Below are 22,164 nucleotides of genomic sequence, written 5' to 3' on the forward strand. Positions count from 1 at the left end.
AAGATAAAGTTTAATGGATAACGTAACTTGTCGAAAACTACGCGCAGTTTCGGTGTGGAATAATGCAACAAACGAGGAGCAAAAACAAACGGTGCTAAATTGTCACAAGAAACGATACTCTTTACGTAAACACCATTTATTTGAGACTAACCTGGATATTCGAAAATTTTCTTGTAATCAGTAATTACGAAAATTAAGATCACATATACATCTTTTTATAAATTTAATAAAATTAATGAATTTTATATAATGTAATGGTATCACATGCATAACCATAATATGTTAATTTACCTATGGTAACCATTTGTGGTTTACGAAGCATAGTTGCTGAGCTATGGCTGAATGTTATTTTAGAATGCTTTTGATGTAATATTTCGTTATACGGCAAATACGATATCAACAGGAGGATATTACTTGTTGACAAATTGTAGCCGTTTGACATCACTCAGATATCTCTCTTGAAATTGCGTTGAGAAGAATTTAAAAAATATATTTCGCTTTTCCGTAATTTTATCAAACCCCGTCAAACGCCTAGCGGGGCAAAAGTTCGTTTTACTGACGGGGTAAAAGTGCGATTCATGGATCGAGAATCTAACTCATTTTACTGACGGGACGACGACACCATCCAAGTCCTTGCGACTTTCAAGGTACTGCGCGCGACACTGTTCGTCTGTGAGCGTTTTAGTAGCGATTCTCAACGCGGGTCTTCGGGGAAAGGCTTCGTTTCTATCACGGAGCGAAAAAATTCCAGTTTGATTCAAACGAAATAACCAAAAAATATTTTTGTTTCAAAACGGAATTCTGTTTGAATCAAGAAAATAACAGTTTTAGCATAAGATTTTAGAAGATTTTAGCGTTTTAGATACCGCCCGTGTGCTGCTAATCCGTTATTGACCAGGACCGATGAAAATTGCAAAATGATGGCTGGAAAATCATGCTTGGGACAGCATGCTATTTCTCATTGTGCATCCTTATCAGGTCCCTGCATGCTGATCAATACCGACGCCGGCCACGTCCGAATGCGGGTCCTGGTAAGATGGGCAGGAATGTTAGTTCAATACTTGTTGCTACTGAAGACCAGGGAATACTCTGCATCTTCACAAGTATTTCGGGAAAGGAATTGTTGTTAGTAGATGGGGGAGCTAGATGGATACCCACGCAACAATGTGAGTTTTATTGTACTTTTATGGCGGTTTTCATGACCAATTTTGGTCTTAAATGCCATCATAAGAGTGTTATAAAACCCAAATTGTTACTTGGGTAATGTAAGTATGTAAGCACCAGTTATATGCAATTAACCTGGATTTTCGGAAAACTTCTTGTAGGGCCGGCAATTACGAAAATTAAGATATAAAATATATCCTTTTTATTATAAATTTAATATAACGGTAATGGTACTCATAAACAACTATATATTGTTAATTTATATAGAAAAATACTATGCGCAAGCGAGATTTGCGGTTTGAAAACCGTATGACAACTTGAACTTATAATACCTGAAAATAAAAATCAGGCATAATGAAACGAGCCAATATAGTCCCTTAGTTGATAAGCATTTCCTCTTACCAACGTTAATATGCAGAGATATAGCGCCCTACACGCTTAATCAAGAAAATAACAGTTTTGAATTAAAAGTAAAGTATTTTCAAATTGAGTTTAACATCCTCTTTTTTCCTTTTTTTCGGGTTATCCCACTGGTCGCTTGATAGCGTATAAAACTCTGCGCTGGGCCCTTTTGTGATGTCAACAAAGTGCCAGGGAGACCTCAAACATCAGTTCTACCTGACGAGACAGGCAATGTCGCCCACTAAAACACAGGTAGATCCCCAAGCATAGCCGTTACGCCTATACCTGCAGGCGGAGGCGTTCCGGCCCTGCGCGGGCTCCACGAACTGACTCTAAGATCTCTCTGCCAAAGGCCGGAATGTCATATTTTAAATATATTATGATGATGACGACGATGATGATGATAATGATGATGATGAGAAGAAAAATGATAGATCGAATTTGTAAATGTGCTTTGGACTTTTTGTACCACTCGAGTTACAATATGTGGTATAGTGAAGAAGTGGAGGCTTCGTCAGCCCCGCCTGACACCGGTCTTCAACCGCGCGCCTGCTTTCAATTTTCCAACACAAACAACCACAAATGAACCAATAGGCAAGACAACTTTCGGAGCATTAATGGTTATCAACTTATCAGGGCAAATTTAATCTTTCATCCCCTTTGCATTCATGCACTGTCCCGCGATACAAAGTAAATTGAGCGCAGCAGAAGCTGGACGTTCGCGGTAGTCGACAGAAGCTTCAAAATATAGAGACTCACCCGCCTTCCAACCCTCGAGACCAAAGAGCTACTGCAGTAAAGGTCTGGGCTCAAACGTCTCTCTAAGACTCGACCCCTTCCCATCGACAGACCCCGCGGGCGGCCATCAGAGCATAGGACAGCCACGGGGCCAGTGCAAAAATCCTACTCTATCTAGCAGCACCGCCTAGCCGAGACTCGAACACACGACACGAATTGACCTAATTTTCCCATCTGCTACCTAAGAAGTGCCATTACCCGTAATCATTACAGAGTGGTCCTTCGGCATCCAACTGGATCTGGTATCCCGCTTACATCCCCTTACTAACCCTAAGCCCCCGACCGACTCAATTAATCCGACATTTTTCGGAGATATGTGTAGGTATGAAATGGAGAGAGTTACCTGTAAGGAGCATCAAACATAGCTCTGGCTCTCTCAAGCTCCCACCTGGCGCCTCCACGCAGATCTAAGTCTAATGATGACGGTCGATGGCCTTACCCGGAAATGCTGCATGTACTTACTGAAGCAGCTACGCTAGGAGGTGCGAACTAGAGCGCCTGTTCTCCAGGTGAGGGGCGGCTCACACAGCGTCTGTCACGTAACGGGCAGCTGAATATGAAATGCTGTATCCCGCAAGCTATACCTACGATGGCAGACCCATCAGCGGGATGTAGGTATCGCGACCCCGGTGAGGTAGTATACCGAAAACTCAATTACCGCGAGTTATCCGGTGCAATGAGTTATCCGGTGGAGGCTCGTAGAGACCGTACATGCGTGTTGAGGATTAAGGGCAAATTCTTCAACTAAAGCCTAATCAACTTATACGCACCGACAAATGATAAATCCGATGATGCTAAGGACGAGTTTTATGACAGGCTTGAGAGGACCTATGGAGAGTGCCCAAAACACGACGTGAAAATCATCATCGGAGATGCAAACGCGCAGATCGGGAGGGAGGAATTCTTCCGTCCAGTTATTGGAAGACATAGCCTTCATCTGTCGACCAATGATAACGGTCTGAGACGCATAAATTTTGCCGCGGCCAAAGGAATGGCCATCTGTAGTACCTACTTTCTACGTTTGAATATTCGGAAACACACCTGGAGGCATCCAAATGGAGACTCCGGCTCTCAGATCGATCATGTCTTGATTGACGGTCGACACTTTTCGGATGTTATCGATGTACGGTCTTTTCGGGGACCAAATATCGACTCTGACCACTATCTCGTAGTGAGTAAGATTCGCGCAAGGCTGTCGAACACGGCGAAAGCTCGTACTGAGAGGACGCTGCGTTTCAACATCCAGCGGTTAATGGCAGACGGCGTAGCAGTGGAGTACGCCAGGACGCTAGACCAACGAATCGCAGAACAGCAGGTAGAAGGAGAAGATATCAAAAAGGGACTTCGAATGGAGTGTAAAAACTATCGAGGAATTACATTGCTCAATTCTGCCTACAAGGTGCTTTCCCGTATCCTGTTCTGCAGACTGAGACCGTTAGCGGAGTCCTTCATCGGCGAGTACCAAGCTGGTTTTCGTGGCACACCATCTGTTTGTGGACTTTAAAGCGGCGTACGATTCAGTTAAACGCAATGAGCTGTGGCAGATAATGCTAGAACATGGTTTTCCGACGAAACTAGTTACGCTGATTCGTGCGACGCTGGACGGATTCAAATCATGCTTTAGAATAGCGGGTGAGACCTCAGCTGCTTTCGTGACGATGGATGGACTGAAGCAAGGGGATGCACTCTCTAACCTGCTATGCAACACTGCCTTAGAAGGTGCATTACGAAGGGCAAACGTGGAAAGGAATGGAACTATCATCACGAAATCTCACATGCTTCTTGGTTTTGCGGATGACGTCGATATCATCGGAATCAACCGTAAACCAGTAGAAGAGGCCTTCAGGCCCCTTAAAAGGGAGACGGCGAGATTGGGACTTATCATTAACACCGCCCAAACGAACTATATGGTTGCTGGTAGGGAACGTGGGAGTCCAAGTGGTGTTGGTGCCGAGGTGGAGTTAGATGGGGAACGATATGATGTAGTGGAGGAATTTATATACCTTGGTACACTCGTGACATTTGACACGATGTAAGCCGCGAAGTGAAACGACGAGTTGCACCTGCGTATCGGGCTGTCTACGGATTACGTAGCCAGCTGAAGTCCCGTAGTTTGCAAATTCGCACAAAACTGACGTTCAACAGAACACTAATCCTCCTGGTGGCCCTTTACGGACACGAATTATGGACGCTAAAGGAAGCTGATCGGCGAGTGCTTGAGGTTTTTGAGCGTAAAATTCTGCGATCTATACTTGGTGACAAAATGGAAAATGGAGTGTGGCGCAGACGCATGAATCACGAGCTGTACAAAGTATACAAATATGCTGATATAGTGAAGGTAGTGCAACGTAGCAGGCTGCGGTGGGCTGGACACGTAGCCAGAATGCCCGATGAAAGAGTAGCCAAAACTATTTTCAGCAGAGAACCAGGGAGAGGCCGTAGACTCCGAGGCAGACCCCGCACCCGGTGGGTGTGTGCTGTCGAAGACGATGCACGTTCAGCTGGTGTTCGTGGGGATTGGAGAACGGCAGCCCAGGACCGACGATACTCGAGGACCGTAATTCGTTCGGCGCAGGATCGGTAACGGACCGTTGCCACTAAAGTAAGTAGCTACTTCAGAGATATTCAAGAAATGTGCTGAAAGTTGTAATCCAATTTATACACAATGTTCAACACGCACGATCGGGTGAAAGATTTGTATCTAATCATTATTATTGAGTGTGTTAATTGATCCATTTTACCTTTTTTCGCCAAAACAATAAGCCCCCGTATGACTCACATTCGATCGAACCAAGCGGAAAAGAACTTCCTTCGAACTAAACCTTGTCGAGAACGCAAAAGAAAACCATCGATACGCTTTCCATTCCATTCCCGAGGTCGTCTCGTCTTCAGTGTCACACGGAATGCAGTAAAACTTCCGACCGCTTGATTTAAGGTCAGTCATTGAACGAAAACGAAAAAAAAAACGGGCGGAAAAATCGCGAGACACGACCGGCACGCGCTGATGGCGCTCAGCTTCAGTTACACCTCACTACACACCGCGCCGCGCCTTTCGTCATCGCCACCGTCGAGTTCCGCCGAGAGTGAATGGCGAGGAAAATTACATAAAAATTAAATGTTTTACGGATTACTACTGCTTTTCGCTTAGAAATTTATTACCTTCACATTTTTCACCCCCGCCACCAGCCGGTCACTACTAATAAACCGCGTCGGGGTCTTCAAGTCCATCTCAGGCTGCGTGGTTTTTAACCGTAACATGCGAACCGCTCTGGATCCATCGAATCTATTTTAGCGCGCATTTTCCGCCCATTTCCTCCTCCCTCCTTCTGGGTTTCTGCTTTGATTGTGCTTTACGGTGCGAAATGTTTATTTCACTTTCGCTTGCTATGTGGATACCATATGATGGTCCATCTATTTTTCCTCCGCCGGCGCCGCCGGCCCCGCGGAACGAACGGACCGACACAATTTGGCCGGGCCGATGTTCCACCAAATCGAACCGCACGGAATTGATACACATACTTGCCATTCCGACCGCTAACTTCGATCGCGTCAGCACTCAAAACGGAGCTTCACCGCGAGAGGTTGTTAAAGAAACGAGTAAGTAATCAATACAGCAACTGAACCTCGACGATACATACCCCTCACGGTGCACTTGTTAGCCCCCCCGACAAGTGCGGCGCATACTGGTCGTTCATGTGTTGACTTGTGCCACCAGTATTTCCGCGTATAGCATTTCACCGTCGGTTCAGAATCATGTCATCATCGGACCTCCCTCCGTCCGTGTGCCAAGACATCCCACGAACCTCACGACATGTAGCTTACGTCAACCAGACAAACAACGGGATTCGATAGGCTGTGAATTTGCGGTAATCAATAGCAAACGGTGTCCGATTTGACTGCGTACTATGTTTGAACCATTTGATACTTATGCTGCTTGGATATGCTTTTCATTACGTTACGATCATCCTTCAGCTGGTTTTCATTTTGCGTGCATGCTTCAAGGAGAGAGATAATTACATATGCCACTCGATCAGATTCGAGAGCCGTTCCTAAAGCCTTCCGATCGTCAACCTAAACATTCACACACAAATTAATCGACTCGGTGCTGCCCCCCTCTGGGGCAGTAGCCTGATTGAGTTGTTCAGTCAGTAATAAGCCACCTGAGTCGATTCAGGTTTCGTAGCTTTGTTCTGAGCAAAATTAACCAATTAACCATTTATTCAATAGAAACAACGGCTGTTCAGCAGGTTGTTCAGTCATTTCACTCTACAAGGCCAGCATTAATTAAGGATTGCAGTCAGAAAAGTCTAGAAAAAATTGAACTTTTATAAATTTTCTTTAAAATTAAGCAAGATAATATTTCGATTGGCTTCGTCGAATTTTATCAGAAGGTTAGAAGTGATCAATTAAATTACAAAAATAAAATTCAATTTTTTTTGCAAACAGAAATTACAGGGCGAATTCGTGATTTTCTGAATCAAAATTTCGCACAACCAATTTTGGATTGAAAATCTGTTTCCCTATTCTGTTCCCTATAAGCCTTTTAGCATAGAAAACCCCGCGGTTAACTTTCAAAATCATCTATCATTCTCTAATTAAGCTTTTGTAGACATTGTAGACGATCGGGAAATTCTCACCAATTTACAACCCAGGAGGCCACCCCACTTAATGACCGATTTATTGCGAATTTGTTATTCCTCAATGTTTGTAGGTTGCTCCACACAGATTTCAGTTGTTTCTTTGCCTTCCATAAAAATTTATCTTTCCAGTGCCAGTAAATCTCGCTGAATTCGAGGTATCAACAGTAGAGAAACCTGTACTTTCGACCAGTTCAATATTGTCAGTCTGATCGCGCAAATTATCCGATAGGTTGCCTCCTGAAAACTTTGGCAATCTAATTTGTTTAATAAGAAAAAAAAAACTTGAGTGACAGACAATTATTTTCAACGGCACTCTAATCCAGATGCAAAAAAAACCAACGATCAACTTCTAACTGCGTCTTTGAATCAGAACTATAATGTCGTGCGTCTATTGTGGTTTTGTAACAACTATTAGCGGTTAGTTACGAGTTCGATTTTCTTGCACTTTTTATATCTAGAACAGCTCATCGTTAACCACAAAGCCTCGTGTATTGTTAGAAATAGAGCGAAAGACACCACGTTCAAGATCGTTTGCAGGAAATCAACAATAACATAAACAAAATAAAAAAATATAACCGCAGAGGAATCTTCAGTAAACTAAACGATCGGGTGCACATTCGAAAGTTTAGCACTTTTTATATAATTATATATTCTTCTTCTACCAGACGAGAGCCTGGATGGCTTTGCCGTATCAAGAATTCCTCTCCACTGTATTCGATCCTGGGCTGCTCGGCGCCAATTCGTTGCGCGTCTCGAAACACGCAAGTCGGTTTCAACCTGGTCGAGCTGTCTGGTACGTTAGACCGGCATCCTTGCGAAGTGGCCGGCCCATTGTAGTCTCCCAACTTTCGCCAGGTTGGTATACGATGGGAATCTCTCCTAGCAGTGCCTGTAGCTCGTGATTCATATGCGCACGCCATTCTCCGCTATCCGTTTGTACCCCGCCAAAAATAGTCCGCAACACCTTTCGTTCAAATACGGCAGGTGCACGTATGTCTTCCGAGAGCAAAGTTACTATCTCAAGTCCGTAAAGGACTACCGGTCTGATTAGCGTTTTGTACATCGTTAGCTTTGTGCGGCAGCGAATGCTCCTTGATCGAATCGTCTCGCGGAGGGTACAGTAGGCTCGACTTCCAGCTTAAATGCATCGTTGGATCTCCTTACTCGTATTGTTGTCAGCGATGACCAGAGATCCCAAATATATTAACTCATCAACCACTTTCAGTTCATCGCCGTCAATAGTCACTGTCGTGGGAGGCAAATGTTGCTTTTCCTGGAGCCTCCTCATACCAAATATTTGGTTCTCGATGCATTAATTTGTAACCCTATTTTCCTAGCCTCCGTTTTAAATTGTAAATTGCCTCCGCCGTCCCAAGGTTTCTAGTAATGATGTCGAGGTCGTCTGTGAAGGATAGGAGTTGGTTACTCTTGCTGAAGATTGTTCCTCTCGTGTCGATGCCCGCTTGCCGGATCACACCTTCAATAGCGATATTGAATAACATACAAGACAGTCCATCCCCTTGCCGTAACCCTCTGCGCAATTCGAAAGGGCTTGAGAGTGTCCCCGAAACGCGCACGTAGCAGGTCACTCGTTCCGGAGTAGCTTTGATCAGCCGCATCCGTTGGTCCGGAAAACCGTACTCGTGCATTATCTGCCATAGCTGTTCGAATTCAACGGTATCGTATGTTGCTCTGAAATCCACGAAAATATGATGCGTGGGCACGTTGTACTCTCGACATGCCTGGAGGATTTGTCGGAGTAAAAATTTGATCCGTAATAGCAGGGGCCCCCATAAAACCCGCCTGATACTGCCCTACGAATTCTCTTGCTATTGGGGATAGACGACGCAACAAAATCTGGGAGAGCACCTTGTAGGCAGCGTTGACCAGCGTAGTGCCGCGGTAGTTACAGCAGTCCAGCCGGTCGCCCTTTTTGTAGATGGGACAGACTACACCTTTCATTGACTCCTCCGGTAGTTCCTGTTCTTCCCAAATCCTTGAAATCAGCCAGTGAAGTGCCGTTGCTAGCGGTTCTTGGCCATTTTCGTAGAGTTCTGCCGGGAGTCGGTCCTTTCCGGCGGCTCTATTATTCTTCAGCAGACCGATTTCTCGTCGGATCTCTTCGAGATCGGAAGCCGGTACGCTTTTGTCGTTTGTAGGTACTCCGAGGTTAACTTCCATTGCGTCTCATGCTGCTATATCGCCGTTGAGGTGCTCATCGAAGAACTGCTTCCACCTGTCGACCACCTCGCGCTCGTTTGTGATTAGATCCTCTCCCTCGTCCCTACACATGTCAGGTTTTGGTGTGTGGGCCTTGCGAGTTTGGTCCACCTTCTCGTAAAACTTGCGGGTGTCATTAGCCCGAAATAGTTGTTCTAGCTCCTCACGATCTTTGTCCTCCTTCTGGCGGTTTTTCCTCCTCAGGATTGTGGTCAACTCATTCCTCACTCGTCGATACTTGGCCAAATTCTTGCTCATGGATATGCTCAGATAGTTATCCCAAGCTCTTTTTTCCCTCTTTATCGCACCGCGGTTGCGGCCTCGTTGACGACCGAGCCTATCCTACTCCATCCGTTTTCGAGGTTTGAAGCATCTAGCTCCACAGAGGAAGGCAGAGCTTCATCCAGTAACCGCACGTAGTTTTCGGCAGTTCGCGGGTTGTCTAGTTGTCGAATGTTTAGCCGAGGAGGGCGACTTTGTCGTGAGGTATAAACCGTCGATAGTTTTGAGCGCACATGTACTGCTACTAGGTAGTGGTCCGAGTCAATATCCGCACTCCGTAGGGAGCGTACGTTGGTGATGTTCGAGAAAAACCGGCCCTCGATGAGAATATGGTCGATTTGGTTCGAGGTTCGTTGGTGAGGTGATCTCCAGGTGGCCTTGTGTATATCTTTGTGATGAAAGAAGGTGCTTTTGATCACCAAGCCTCGGGAAGCCGCAAAGTTGATGCATCGCTGGCCGTTATCGTTCGTGTCGGTGTGCAGGCTATGGGCCCGATCACCGGTCTATACATTGCTTCCCTGCCGATTTGGGCGTTCATATCCCCGATGACGATCTTGATGTCCTGTCGTGAACAGCTGTCGTACGTTGCCTCCAGCTGCGCATAGAACCCTTCCTTCTCGTCGTCGGGTCTACCTTCGTATGGACAATATACATTTATGATGGTGTAGTTGAAGAAGCGGCCTTTTATCCTCAACACGCACATCCTCTTGTTGATCACTTCGCAGTCCATTACGCGATCCTGCATTTTGCCCAACACTACAAAGCCCGTTCCCAGCTCGTTGGCCGCTCCACTACTCTGAAAAAATCGGGCTTTGCCGCCACGGATCCTCCACACCTTCTCGCCTTTGCGACAGATCTCCTGCAGTGCCACGTTGCCAAACTTTCGGGGTTCTAGCTGATCGAGCAGCACCCTGTCGCCACCAACGAAATTTGGCGATCTGCAGTTCCAGGTACCAATTCTCCATCCCATGTCCTTATTTCGTCGCCCTGGTCCATGCCGAATGTTCCGAGAAGATATTTCTTGACTCTGAAGGTTAGTTTTTTCAGGTTTAGATAGGTAGCCGTACTAGAGCTTACGCTACCGAGTCTCGTGATGGGGCTGCCATCTTGCAGTGTCGAGGCACACTGCGCCTTCTTCCCTGTAGGTATACGACCTTAGTTTCCACCGGGGTTGGTTACCCGATCTTCGCTAAGGTTGCTCGTATTCCGGCTGGTACCACGTGGAAGTAGAGGTAGGAGTTGCTAGATAAGAGGCTAGGGACCACAATGGGGTCTGTTTAACGCATTATCCAACCATTTATCAACCAGTGTTACGAAGTGTCCGTAATTTTGCCGTCTGTGTTTTTTATCACCGAAGCATGAGGTAATTTTGTTTCTAAATGAAGCAAAAATTAATAAAATTTGACTCAAACTATTCAACGAGGCTTACCGTCGAGTATTGATCATTCGTCTTTATTTTTCCGTCTTTTTTAGTCATGTTTACTGTGTGCCTTTTGGTTGTCGTCTGCTTGTCGTTGTTTTGTTGCGTTTCAGAAGTTATGTTAGTCGTTTTCAGTTCTTTCAGGCCTTTCTTTCACCTTGTTTACATTGTATTCTTTATCGGTTTTCGTGGCGTTTTGGTTGCTCTCCATGACGTCTTTTCATTGTCATTTGAAGTCTTATTTTGGGCATTCCTGTTTACTGTTTTTCGTCTTTTCATTGCCCGTTTTGCATCTATTTACAAGTTTTTCATTGTCTTTCAGTTCTTTTTACATTTTTGTCACATCTTTGACGTTTCTCGACATCGTTTAATCGTATTTTTGTTATAGACTAATCTCAAGTTTTTAGTCTTGACCTTGAAATGCGGTCGTACATATATATTAATATTTTTTGAAACGATGGTTCTACAATTGACGAAGGGACGGTAGGGAAAAGAAATGAAAAAATTTTTTTTTTTTTTGGTGAAGGTGGGGAAGAGCGGAAAGGAAGGGGGGGGGGTATTGGTAGCTATGCTTGACAAGTAGTCATTTTGACTCCTACCTTTTGTCCAATGCTGGAGGGTGCATGAGTCGAAACAAGCTGTAATCTAAGATTATAACCGGATTCGAATCCACAACACCCGCCAGGGCATGTGGCTCGCTGGTACTTGTACCTTTGAACCATAGAGGCGCTGGACAAAAGGAGACCGCAAAATCCACTTCTCAAGAATAGCGACGCGTTTGGTTGGGTTATCGACACATATTGTGCCGCTTCCTACATCACTTGCAGATTACCACCGAGCGAGAAGTTTTAATCTAACTACTGTTTACTTTCAGGACGACGACACTATGCCGGCCCTTACGATAACCCGTCCAAATAACGTCCCGTGTCGATAACCCAACCAAACGCGTCGCTATTCTTGAGAAGCGGATTTTGCGGTCTCCTTTTGTCCAGCGCCTCTATGGTTCAAAGGTACAAGTACCAGCGAGCCACATGCCCTGGCGGGTGTTGTGGGTTCGAATCCGGTTATAATCTTAGATTACTGCTTGGTTCGACTCATGCACCCTCCAGCATTGGACAAAAGGTAGGAGCCTACCAATACCCCCCCCCCCTTCCTTTCCGCTCTTCCCCACCTTCACCAAAAAAAAAAAAATTTCATTTCTTTTCCCTACCGTCCCTTCGTCAATTGTAGAACCATCGTTTCAAAAAATATTAACGTAGTTTTGTTGTCTTTTATCTTTTTTCATCGTATTTTAGCTTACCTGTCACTACTTTTTCCATTGCCATTTTTCCCATTGCTTTTTCGCTGTATTTTTGTTTTTCTTTTGTCGTCTTTACCTTATCATATTGGTTTCTTTTCGTCGCATTTTGACCGTCTTTTGTCATCTCTTTGTTGTCCATTTCTTAGCATTTGTTATCTATCGTGGAACTTTTGTAGTTTTTCCTGATCTCGATGCTAACTATTCATCGTATTTGCGTCGTCTGACCTGTTTGTTGTTTATGTCCTCTGTGTTAGGCATTTTAGTAGTTTTTTCTTCGACGGCGTTTTTGTTGCCGCTTTGGCGTCTTTTCTTCGTTTTTTTTTTCATTGTATTTATCACCTATATTCTTTAGAACGCATGGTCAGAATTAATATCAAAATACCAAGAAATCTGTCCTGAATACATTTTTCATATTGTCAATTCAAAACAAAAAATTTCTTATATAGCTCTGAAGCTTCAGAAGCGAATACCGTCTACACTCGTTACCCGTTGTTTCGTTTACAAAGCCCAAAACTTCTACCACTTCTACCAACAAAACAATATTACTCGGGGACCGGACGGGTCTCCCGCTACTACCCCAAGTCCCTGGTCGAACCACTGGGGACTTCCGGGGTGGACACTCAAGATCTCTTTTTCTTAGGCTAGCTCGATCTAGAGGGAGAGAATCTCCTTCTCGAGGTCGGCTTTATGACACCGATCAGGGACACACGGCGACTACTGAAAACTCTCACTTTAGTTAATTAATTTTATTTAACCTAACTTACAATGATTGTGTGGGTGTGTATTACTGTGGTTGCCGGCCGGCTGCTGCTGGATCTGCGGAGGGGTTACTATCGACGTACGAACGGCTGCTGTTAGGGCTTGCTGCTGCTATCGGGGAAGGTTACTGCTTAAGGGGAAGGCGATTGCCTTCGGCTTCGGTCTTTGCTGTCTGTTCCGGCCACTGCTTGTGGCTTTAGCTGCTGCTTGCGGGAAAATTGCCGCTCTCCGGATGGGTGGCTGTCAGATGTGCCACTGCTAACGTGCGGGTCGTACTCAAGGAGCGAGGAGTTGCCCGTCGTTGTCGTAATCTCCAATGCAGATGGATTTTCCACGGTGAACCTCCTAAACGGCACGTAACTGCCTCTGATAGTTCTTCAGGGTTAAACTTAATGGGTCTGATTTCTGCACAGTATTATTTCAATCAACGTATATCTTAAGCTTATAGCTCTCAAGCTTAAGCTTTCTTTTAATTTTATCAGACACTAGTAATAGTTTGGGTTAAACTTGCACGTGTAACATTAGAATATTTTTCGTCAACCTTTTTCCTTTGCTGATTGAACTTGAAATGCCTGAGCCCTTCTTGGCTAATTATCTATAACCCTTTTTCAGCTCTAATTTCCCTTTTTCCTTCCTTTTCATACTTCCATCCTACTCCAAATATCCCCATTTTCCGGCAGATCTTATCAGTGTTATTTGTTGCGTTAATTTCGTGTGTGAGTAGATTTACAATTTTATTTGAAATGACCGTTAGCCGCTCATCATTCTATCTAGCTATTTCCTTATTTTCCCTACTTTCATTTGAGCTTCTGTTTTATTAATCATAATATACGTATCAATTTAAATCAATATTATCATAGCATACTTATCATAGTCTAAAATCATAGCATATTTATCATCGATTCAATAGTTTAACTAATTACAGCGTGGATCTCAATTCGATCACCACGAACTCTAGTATGCTTGTTACTCTCTTACTCCGGCTTTGAGTGCTCTTAGGGGGTTCTATGGGGCAAAGTTTTCGAACGGTAACAACAAAAAAGGTTGTTTCAATACGTTGACTAGTTTCTTAGAAAAAGGTACATGAAGTGTAAAAATCGTGGTTTTTCAGGAACGGCATTTTATTCCGTCGAGGCTGTTCCACGCTGCACTGGAATGCTTATGTGTATGATCGTTTTTCGACCACTTCCCGTGGTCGGAACATTACAAAATTCGTATTAAAATAAGCGGAAAAGACTGCAGAATCAAATTCTGAAATAAAAAATTTAAGCTTTTTCAAAATTCCCTTAAACGACCAAAAGCGGGATAGTGTTCAGTTAGGAGTCCCGTAATTGTGCGTAGTTCACTAGGAGTTAAGCTGAGTAGTTTTTAGCTGCTGCAGGATTTGGATAGACTGTTTAGTCTACAACCTTGTATTTGATTTCAACGGAATGCTTTCTTAACAGCATAGTATAGGCGGTTACTGAAGCTCAGCCTGGCAGCAATCAGTATAGGGTAATAGCATGTTTTCTTCACCTAGTGAATGATAAAGCGACTGTTTTTGTGAGGTTTATATTAGGCCCGTCTTGTAACCATTATACATGGTAGTGTTTAGAGCTCCTAACAAACAATTTGACAATACTGCGCTAAAATTTTCTCTGACGATAAGTTCTACGTTGATGGCTTAAGCAATACTCTCATAACAGGTTGATTATCAGGGAGAGAACCAGTGGCGACTCGTGGGGGTTTAGCTTACCTGTTCAACCAGCGAAAAATACACATCAATACGCAGCTTTTTTTATTATCGCATTTCTATATTTTAATCATAAAACAAACATTAGGGGTTTTCACCGTAGCGCTTGCCATGTTGCGTAAATGGTGTATTTCGTGTATATACTGCCGCAATTCGCATTGCAGTTCCAGTTTCTATGGAGATGGAACTGTTATGCGAGTAGCGGCAGTAAAAATACGCAATACTCCGTATTCGCAACAAAGCAAGTGCTACGTGAATATCCCTATTTATTTAAATAGCAACGAAATACGACGGTTTACTTTATCAGCAAACTCGTCTCTGAATTTTAATTACGAATCGAAAACTTTTCGTTTAAAGCAACAAGCAATATGCGTAAATTGTTCAATGCTAAAGATGAACGAGCTATTGAGAAAATTTTGCGAATAATGCTTGCCAAATTGCCAACCGCGCTCTTTTCAAATCCCCTTCGTACCAACACACTGTTCCTGGTGCTAATCTCTAAAGCATTGTTCAAACGTCGTGTTGAACGTTTTGCTCATTAGCTTCCTAACTAAATAAAACGCGAACGTGAATCAAAGCGCAGGCCATAGGGATATGTGGTAGTAAGTTGTTCAATGCTGAAGATGAACGAGACAATAAAGCGCCCGCGCTTTCGAGTAAAAGCTGTGTCACATTCTCTTTTTACCTTCTTCGTGCCAACACATTGTTCCTGGTACTAATTCAATATCAAGAATCAATACCAGGAATAATGCGTTGGTATGCTTGTGCATTGAGATCTCTAAAGAAACGTTCAAATGTCGTGTTGAACGGTTTGCTCATCAGCTTCGTAACTAAACTAAATTCGTATTGCATTGCATATGCGCGGTGCAAACGAAATTTTGTCGGGCTGAATTTTGTTTGCCTGTCCTATGAACAGGTTGAACATGCGGACGAGTCGCCACTGGAGAGAACTCCTTATGGACATTCTTTGCACACCGAAATCGTGACCGATGTATCTTCCAATGATGTTGTGATTTCTCTGCTCGAAAGCATTGCTTGAATCTAACTCATTGAGTGTGGTGAATTGCGTTTTGAAAAAGAGCCGGAATAATTGAAATGAACGACGTGTAATCGAAAGCTCCTTCAATATCAAAGAAAGCACAAAGTGCCGTTGCCGGATATTTAAGTGATTTGCTGTGAAAAAAAAGTGGGTAGAATGCCATCCGGACCTGAACATTTCATTGGTTTAAAGGATCTAAGTGATTTGATCAAAACCTCAAAACCTCCGTAAGCAATCGGCGCACAAGCTGAGCCGAGTCGTTCGGCACTTTCATCGATTTTTTCTTGGCACTACACTCTGCATTTAAATAAAAGAGAAATGGAAACAATGTAAATCATGCAAATATATTCTGAATAGCCAATTGTGTTGTATACAGCCAAGGAATGAGATTTCTTTTAAACGTTTTTCTCTAGTCATCACCAAGCGCAAGGCCTCTTCGAAGCGCTACCGCAAGGGTTTGCCAGTGTAAACGCCGGCTCTGATGGAACCTATCTGAATGTGGGAACTAGGGCGGTATCATGGTGCTCTGTATCATTCATACTCTGAAAGGTGATCCTCAATCGAATTCAGAAAAAAACGATACTACTCTTCGATAGTGCACTCTAAAATGATACTACCTGTAAATAGATCAGATTTAGCACTTAGTTGAAACTACTCAAAATGCCCTTAAAGTGTTCAAACTAAAATTTTGGGTAAAAATTTAACCAATTTTGGCTACTTGCTACCAATAAATACCAATCACGAAAATATCTGGGGCGCACTAAGGCGTAGAGGAGTTCCTGGTAAGCTAGTCTATGTTATCGACGTTCATTATGAGGCCCCCTGCCGGGTTGCTGCAGGAGTGAGACAGGGTTACATACTTTCACCACAACTGATCCTCGTCATTATTGACGAAATTTTAATTGGAGCCATTGACAGTAAACTTAACCGAGGATTGCTCTGGATCCCTTTGACAAATGAGCAATTAATTGACCTCGATTTGACCGACGACATTATCTTTCTCGCTCAAACGCAATATGATGTGCAGGAAAAACTCGATAACTCTAAGGCAACAGGTCTCTAGTCAATGTCGCAAACATTAACTCAGTGGGAGTGAACATCAACAATCCCTCCAATTTCACAGTAGAGGTTGAGGTGGTAGATTTTTTATATCCTGGTAGCAGATAACCCCAGGCGGTGGTACCAGGACTGATATAGGAACATGAATCAGGCCAGCGGTGATTTTTGGATCTTGGAAATGTTTGGCGCTCAAATCAGATCATTTTACCGACCCTAACATGAATTTTCAATTTGAACGTGAAATCCGTTCTATTGCCTGCGAGATGTGAAGTATTTCAGCGGACACAACCGCAGGCCTTCGTCAATCGTTGCCTGGATCTGACATGTTTTGAGGAGAGGAGAACGAAATCTAGAGAAAGACTTCATATCTAGGTGCATTGTAATGTGTCCGTCTACGGACAATTCTAAACCCAGAGCTCACTGGGGACGTATTGTAACTAATATTCAAAAACCCGTGGTTTGCAAATGCTATAAAACGTGAAGAGCTGTGACCTATTCTTCCCTAGGTTTTGTTACCATTAGTTTGCAATATAGTAAAATATTAGCCCATAATCGTACACCCTCCTTTCTTGGTCTATGACTGAAAAATGTGTGTGATTAATCAAACCATTTTTCTTAACATTTTATTACTGGATTTTTCTGAAATGAATTGAGTAACACTTACCCTGAGAAATCTGCTTTGCTAAATCTTGTTCGTATCTCTTTTTTCTTGTTTTACTCCATTTTACTTTTCTCCCCTTTATTCTTTTTTCGTTTTTCCCTTCTTTCGTCAAATCTTTCGTTCTCTAACTTATTACGTTATTTGTTTTCTGATTTTGTGATTCTGTTTTTACCGGATTACGATGATAAATATACTATAGTCGATTGAAGTTTTGGAACATATGGGCTACGCACTTTATTCAAATTCCAGGTCCGAGTTCAGTCCTCAAGCCGTCATTTCGTTATCACTGAATTCCTCAGACTATTCGTCCTCTATGGAACTTCCACTGACGCAATCCGAGTCGCTTGAGGTTTCATACTCTGATTTCACCATTGCATTGTATGGAACAGTTTCTTAGTCAGGTCTTTTAGCTTTGTTTTATTCTCCGCTGGCTCTTGCAGTACTGCTAATGGGATACGGCGAATGCAGGTTCGCCAAGTATGTGGCGGCCTTCCCCTTTTTTAGGACCATTCAACTTGAACTTTAGCGCCTTTCTGAGGATGCCCACGTTTCCTCTTCTTAGGACGTGTCCATAGTAATTCAATCTTGCCACGCGAACCTTGTTGTTGATTGTGCGGCCCTCCAACCAGTTTTGCGCAATATGCGGACTATCAGTTCCGGTTAGCTGAGGCGTGCTTCCACTATTCTGTGCTCCGTCTACTGGTGCATTTGCATCCTCATTACGTGTTGTCTCGTTATCCTTGTCTCCTTCGCCCTTGTCCCTTTGCGAATCGTCTATCTCTATCGAGCAATCATCCTTGCTCAGACTCCTTAGAATGAAGATCATGTCATTCTCCATACGCCTCATTGAATCCCGATTCCTTTTTAGGATCGTCGCCACTTCCATTGAATAGGTGATGACTGGCGTGATGATGCAGTGATACAGCCTCCTGACTGTGAGCCAGTTGAGCGGATGGTTTTTCAAGAACAAGCACAGCGCATAGAAGGCTTTGTAAGCTTTCTTGATACGTTCCGCTGTTGTGGAACTCCGTGTCAAACTGCTCGTTACGTAGGCTCCGAGGTATTGCAGGTTCGTGACTACTGTGAGTTCGTATTTCCCGAAATGAACAACTGCATCTGGATTCGTGTTATTTATATAATACGGATCGCGTATGACCACTCTTGTTTTTTTCGTGATCTCTAATCCGATGGATTGGAGCAACGGTTCCAGGACATCCAGCAGCCTTTCTATGTCGCCTTCACGCTCGCATATAACCAGGATATCATCTGCGTACCCGAGAATGCACGGGAGCCGAATGGAGTCTACATGATCAAGCTTTAGCTCTGGGAGGAATTGCTGCAAGGTCAATAAAACGTGGTGGAGCATAAGAATAAACAACTGGGGGCTAAGTGGGCATCCTTGTTTAATCCCCCTCTGTTTTTCACTGAGCTCGGTCGTTGGCGAAATCACTGAATTAGTAGTTTCGCATAAGCATCCCGCGATAATTCGGTCGATCAAAGCTTGAGATACTCCTAGATCAGCAAGTAATGCGCCTGCCTTTGTCGTGTCGACTCTGTCAAACGCCTGTTTGACATCAAGCGAAACTAGAATCGCTCTTTTCCCCTTTCTCCACATTTCGTCGATTACGCGTCTTAAAACAGATCTGATCAGAGGCGCTGCGTTTATGTTGGAAGGCCATCTGATAGCCGTGAATTGACGCAACTTGGATTCTCAGTCTATTCAAGAGCAGTTTAGCATAAATTTTGTAAGCAGAGAGTAATACAACGGGAATCATCGACATTCTTCGGGTAGATGACTTTCGGTATTGAAATTTGCACTGTTTCCGTCCAGTCCTTTGGGACCCTGTTATTTCTGTACGCGTCTTTCATTAGATTCGTTAGCTCAATAAGCAGTGTTTCCGACCCATATTTTAGGAATTCGTTTCGTAAATTGTCTTGTCCTGGAGCACCGTTGTTTCTTGCTGACCATAATAGATCCGATATTTCCTGCATTGTTGGCTCTGGATTGGAGCTTCTGTTCCCACTTTTGCATGTTTGTTTCTTTTATGTTTATGTCGAGGAAATTCTAACCATGACAAAACTCTCAGAGTCAGAGTGCAGGTGGATACCATCCAAAATGAATATTGCGGATTGTCTCACGAAATGGAGAAGTGATTCAGGATTGTCTCCCGAATGGTTTAGCGAGCCTAGCTTCTTATATAAAGCCGAAGAGAACTGGCCACATCAACCCCCTTCCTCCTGCAAACACCAATACTGAGCTGCGAATAGTGCATACTTTGAAATCAATAGGTTTCTTTGTTGGAGTTGATGCGTAGAAGATTTTCCGATCGATCAACGCAAAAAAGTAAAGCCATGGATATTAAACGTCCTTAGGAACTTGACCCTTCTTCTTTATCATTTTTTGTGACACTCGCATTTTTTGATTTTTGGAATGACCCCCTGTACAAACTACCTTCCTGAAAGACCTAGTCCTACGCCAAAAAATAAAAATGTTTGCCGTTCTAAGGTGATAACTTTCTTACCACACGATTTAGTGGCACGTGTCTGGGAGAGTTAGAATTATAAAATTATCATTCACTAATCAAATCAAGAGGTGCTAACCAACATAAGGAATATTTAGTAAAAATCCTGAATCAGGTTCTTCATTTGAATGGATTCGTATCGGACGTTGCGAGTTAATTAACTCGGAAACACTAACTATACCACGTTACGAAACATCCAAACTTCTTTCTAATTCTTTGCTGCTTTGTTCTATCAAATTGAACGTACCTAACCTTGGCAGGTCGATTCAAAGTTTAAATGCTTTTAGTTTCAAGCCACGCTGTTACAATCTACGAATTTCTAAATTTTGCCGCACAGTTTTTCATATTAAAATCAATTGGGTTAAAATAATGATGGAGCCTTAATTAAGTTACAGGATAAATTTTTTATAAATTATTTTTTAACCTCTCACTAGCAGCTTCGTTGGTTACAATATCCACCACAGTAATTCAGTAATTTCGATGCACAGAAAAAAATTGAACACTAAATTTTCTACTAACTGTATATTACGCAAAAAATAGCTCAACTTTATATAGGTATAAACCATCCGAAAAATCTGTTTTTTCGATAGTTTTTAACCCTTGCATACAGCTCATGGCCATCCTTGATGGAGCCAAAGTTATATGCATCAAAGGAATTTTTTTCTTGAAATGTAATTGGATCAGAAAAAAGCGTTCGCTGCAAATTAACGCCGCCGTTTACTTTAACAATCCTAATGACGATAATTGATTCCTATGAATATGAATGAAGTCTTTGTTAGGAGATGTACGGCATTTTCTACTAAAAACAAACTTATGCAACGGCACAACTTACGCTCTTTCTCGTGATCGTATCCAACGATTACAAAGTAATCGGCTAGCCGTGACATTTTCGGGTTCGTTTTCAATTCCAGCTGTGCTCTAGTGGAGCTGAGTGGCCTGTACGTAGCCGACCGAGATGTGCTGCGGAGCTCTTCCCGGTCCCGTCTCAAAACGACGGCGAAGCTGACGATGGACGCTCTAATTAATAACACTCTGCTCTTCCTGGCAGCATCCACAATCTATCGTGTGCACTACGCTTCCACTAGCGTTCCCGGTTTCACTCCAGCTGGCGAATGACTTAAAACACTGATCACTATTTTTGTACACTGCTAGCCGTTAGTCGAAACAATTACGTAGCACATACTACATTACGTTCATGAGGTAAAACTAAGCAAATCCTAATAAAAAAAATATTTAGGAAATTCAGAAATTAAACACGTCTGCGAGCAGACCAATTTAGGGCAATTCCCAGTATTCTTGAGCGGAAATTCGCACAAAAGCAACCGTCACCAACAAGGAATCACTGAAGCAAGCGACCGGATGAAGACTGCGCGAACCAAGGAATGTCAACCACTGTCCACCATTTTTTAATTCACTGCTGCTTGCTCATTGTAGCTCCTGCCTTGACTATTTCACTTTCATAATCTCTCTTTGCTGCTTCCAGAAAAAGAATTTCTTGTAATCTTGTTCACCCTGATAACACTTGTACACACATCGCGACACCAGCAGGGAAAAACAGGGTTTTTGCCTCTGTAGAGAACCGAATCAGTGGATTCAACTTGTTTTTCTTTTCACGGATGGTCCGGGACTTGCTTTGCTCGGCCTCCTCTACCGTAGGCAGTTGGTTTGAGGGCTACAACAAACCACAGCACAGTATCGAAAACGGGAAATCTTTATTTTGGGACCGCACCCCATCCGTGGCCGACACGAAAAATTAGAATGAATATCAAACACTACACTGGTGCGGGACGTGTGAAGAAGGGAAAACACTGTTTCTTTTCTTTTTGATGTCGAAGCGGGGCGAGCGCGAGAGGGGTAAACTCTATCCCGTTTTCTTTTCGGCTGCAAAACAGATACCGATCTGTTTTAGTTTAATAAACGTTGCCTTCTGTTTTATTGTACCGTGATGAAAGCCTGGGGCAATCTCCGTGCGTAGCACTGAATCCGATGCGGAATTTCGGGCAAACTAACGAATGCACTTTTGACCCCGATGGTGTTTTACCTATACGAATTATTGTCTAATTGAACGCGCGAGACAACGACAAGAGGACAACGACGTGCAATATACAGTACAGATCTAGTTACTGTGCCACAAAACACGAACGAACCGAAATTCTTTTCTTCTCG

The 22,164-nt window shown here is 43.4% G+C and overlaps 1 protein-coding gene across 4 annotated transcripts in view; it reads right to left on the reverse strand.

Annotated features, from left to right (window-relative positions):
- LOC128741358 (myotubularin-related protein 13) overlaps nucleotides 1–22,146 on the reverse strand; it is a 50,430-nt gene extending 28,284 nt beyond the window's left edge. Inside the window, exons 1-2 of one of the 4 annotated variants that reach the window (XM_053837134.1) lie at nucleotides 22,040–22,146; nucleotides 20,831–21,215 (exon numbers count right to left, since the gene is read on the reverse strand). In XM_053837134.1, the coding sequence (XP_053693109.1) occupies nucleotides 20,831–20,885 (55 nt within the window). In that variant the 5' untranslated portion in view covers nucleotides 20,886–21,215; nucleotides 22,040–22,146. Of the gene's footprint in view, nucleotides 1–20,830 lie in introns of all 4 variants that reach the window. The other 3 variants (XM_053837133.1, XM_053837135.1, XM_053837131.1) reach the window with 3 other exon arrangements.
- Nucleotides 22,147–22,164: the final 18 nt, after the last annotated feature.

Source organism: Sabethes cyaneus, chromosome 3 (genome assembly GCF_943734655.1).
Source record: "Sabethes cyaneus chromosome 3, idSabCyanKW18_F2, whole genome shotgun sequence".
In the NCBI taxonomy this organism is placed as follows: Eukaryota; Metazoa; Arthropoda; class Insecta; order Diptera; family Culicidae; genus Sabethes; species Sabethes cyaneus.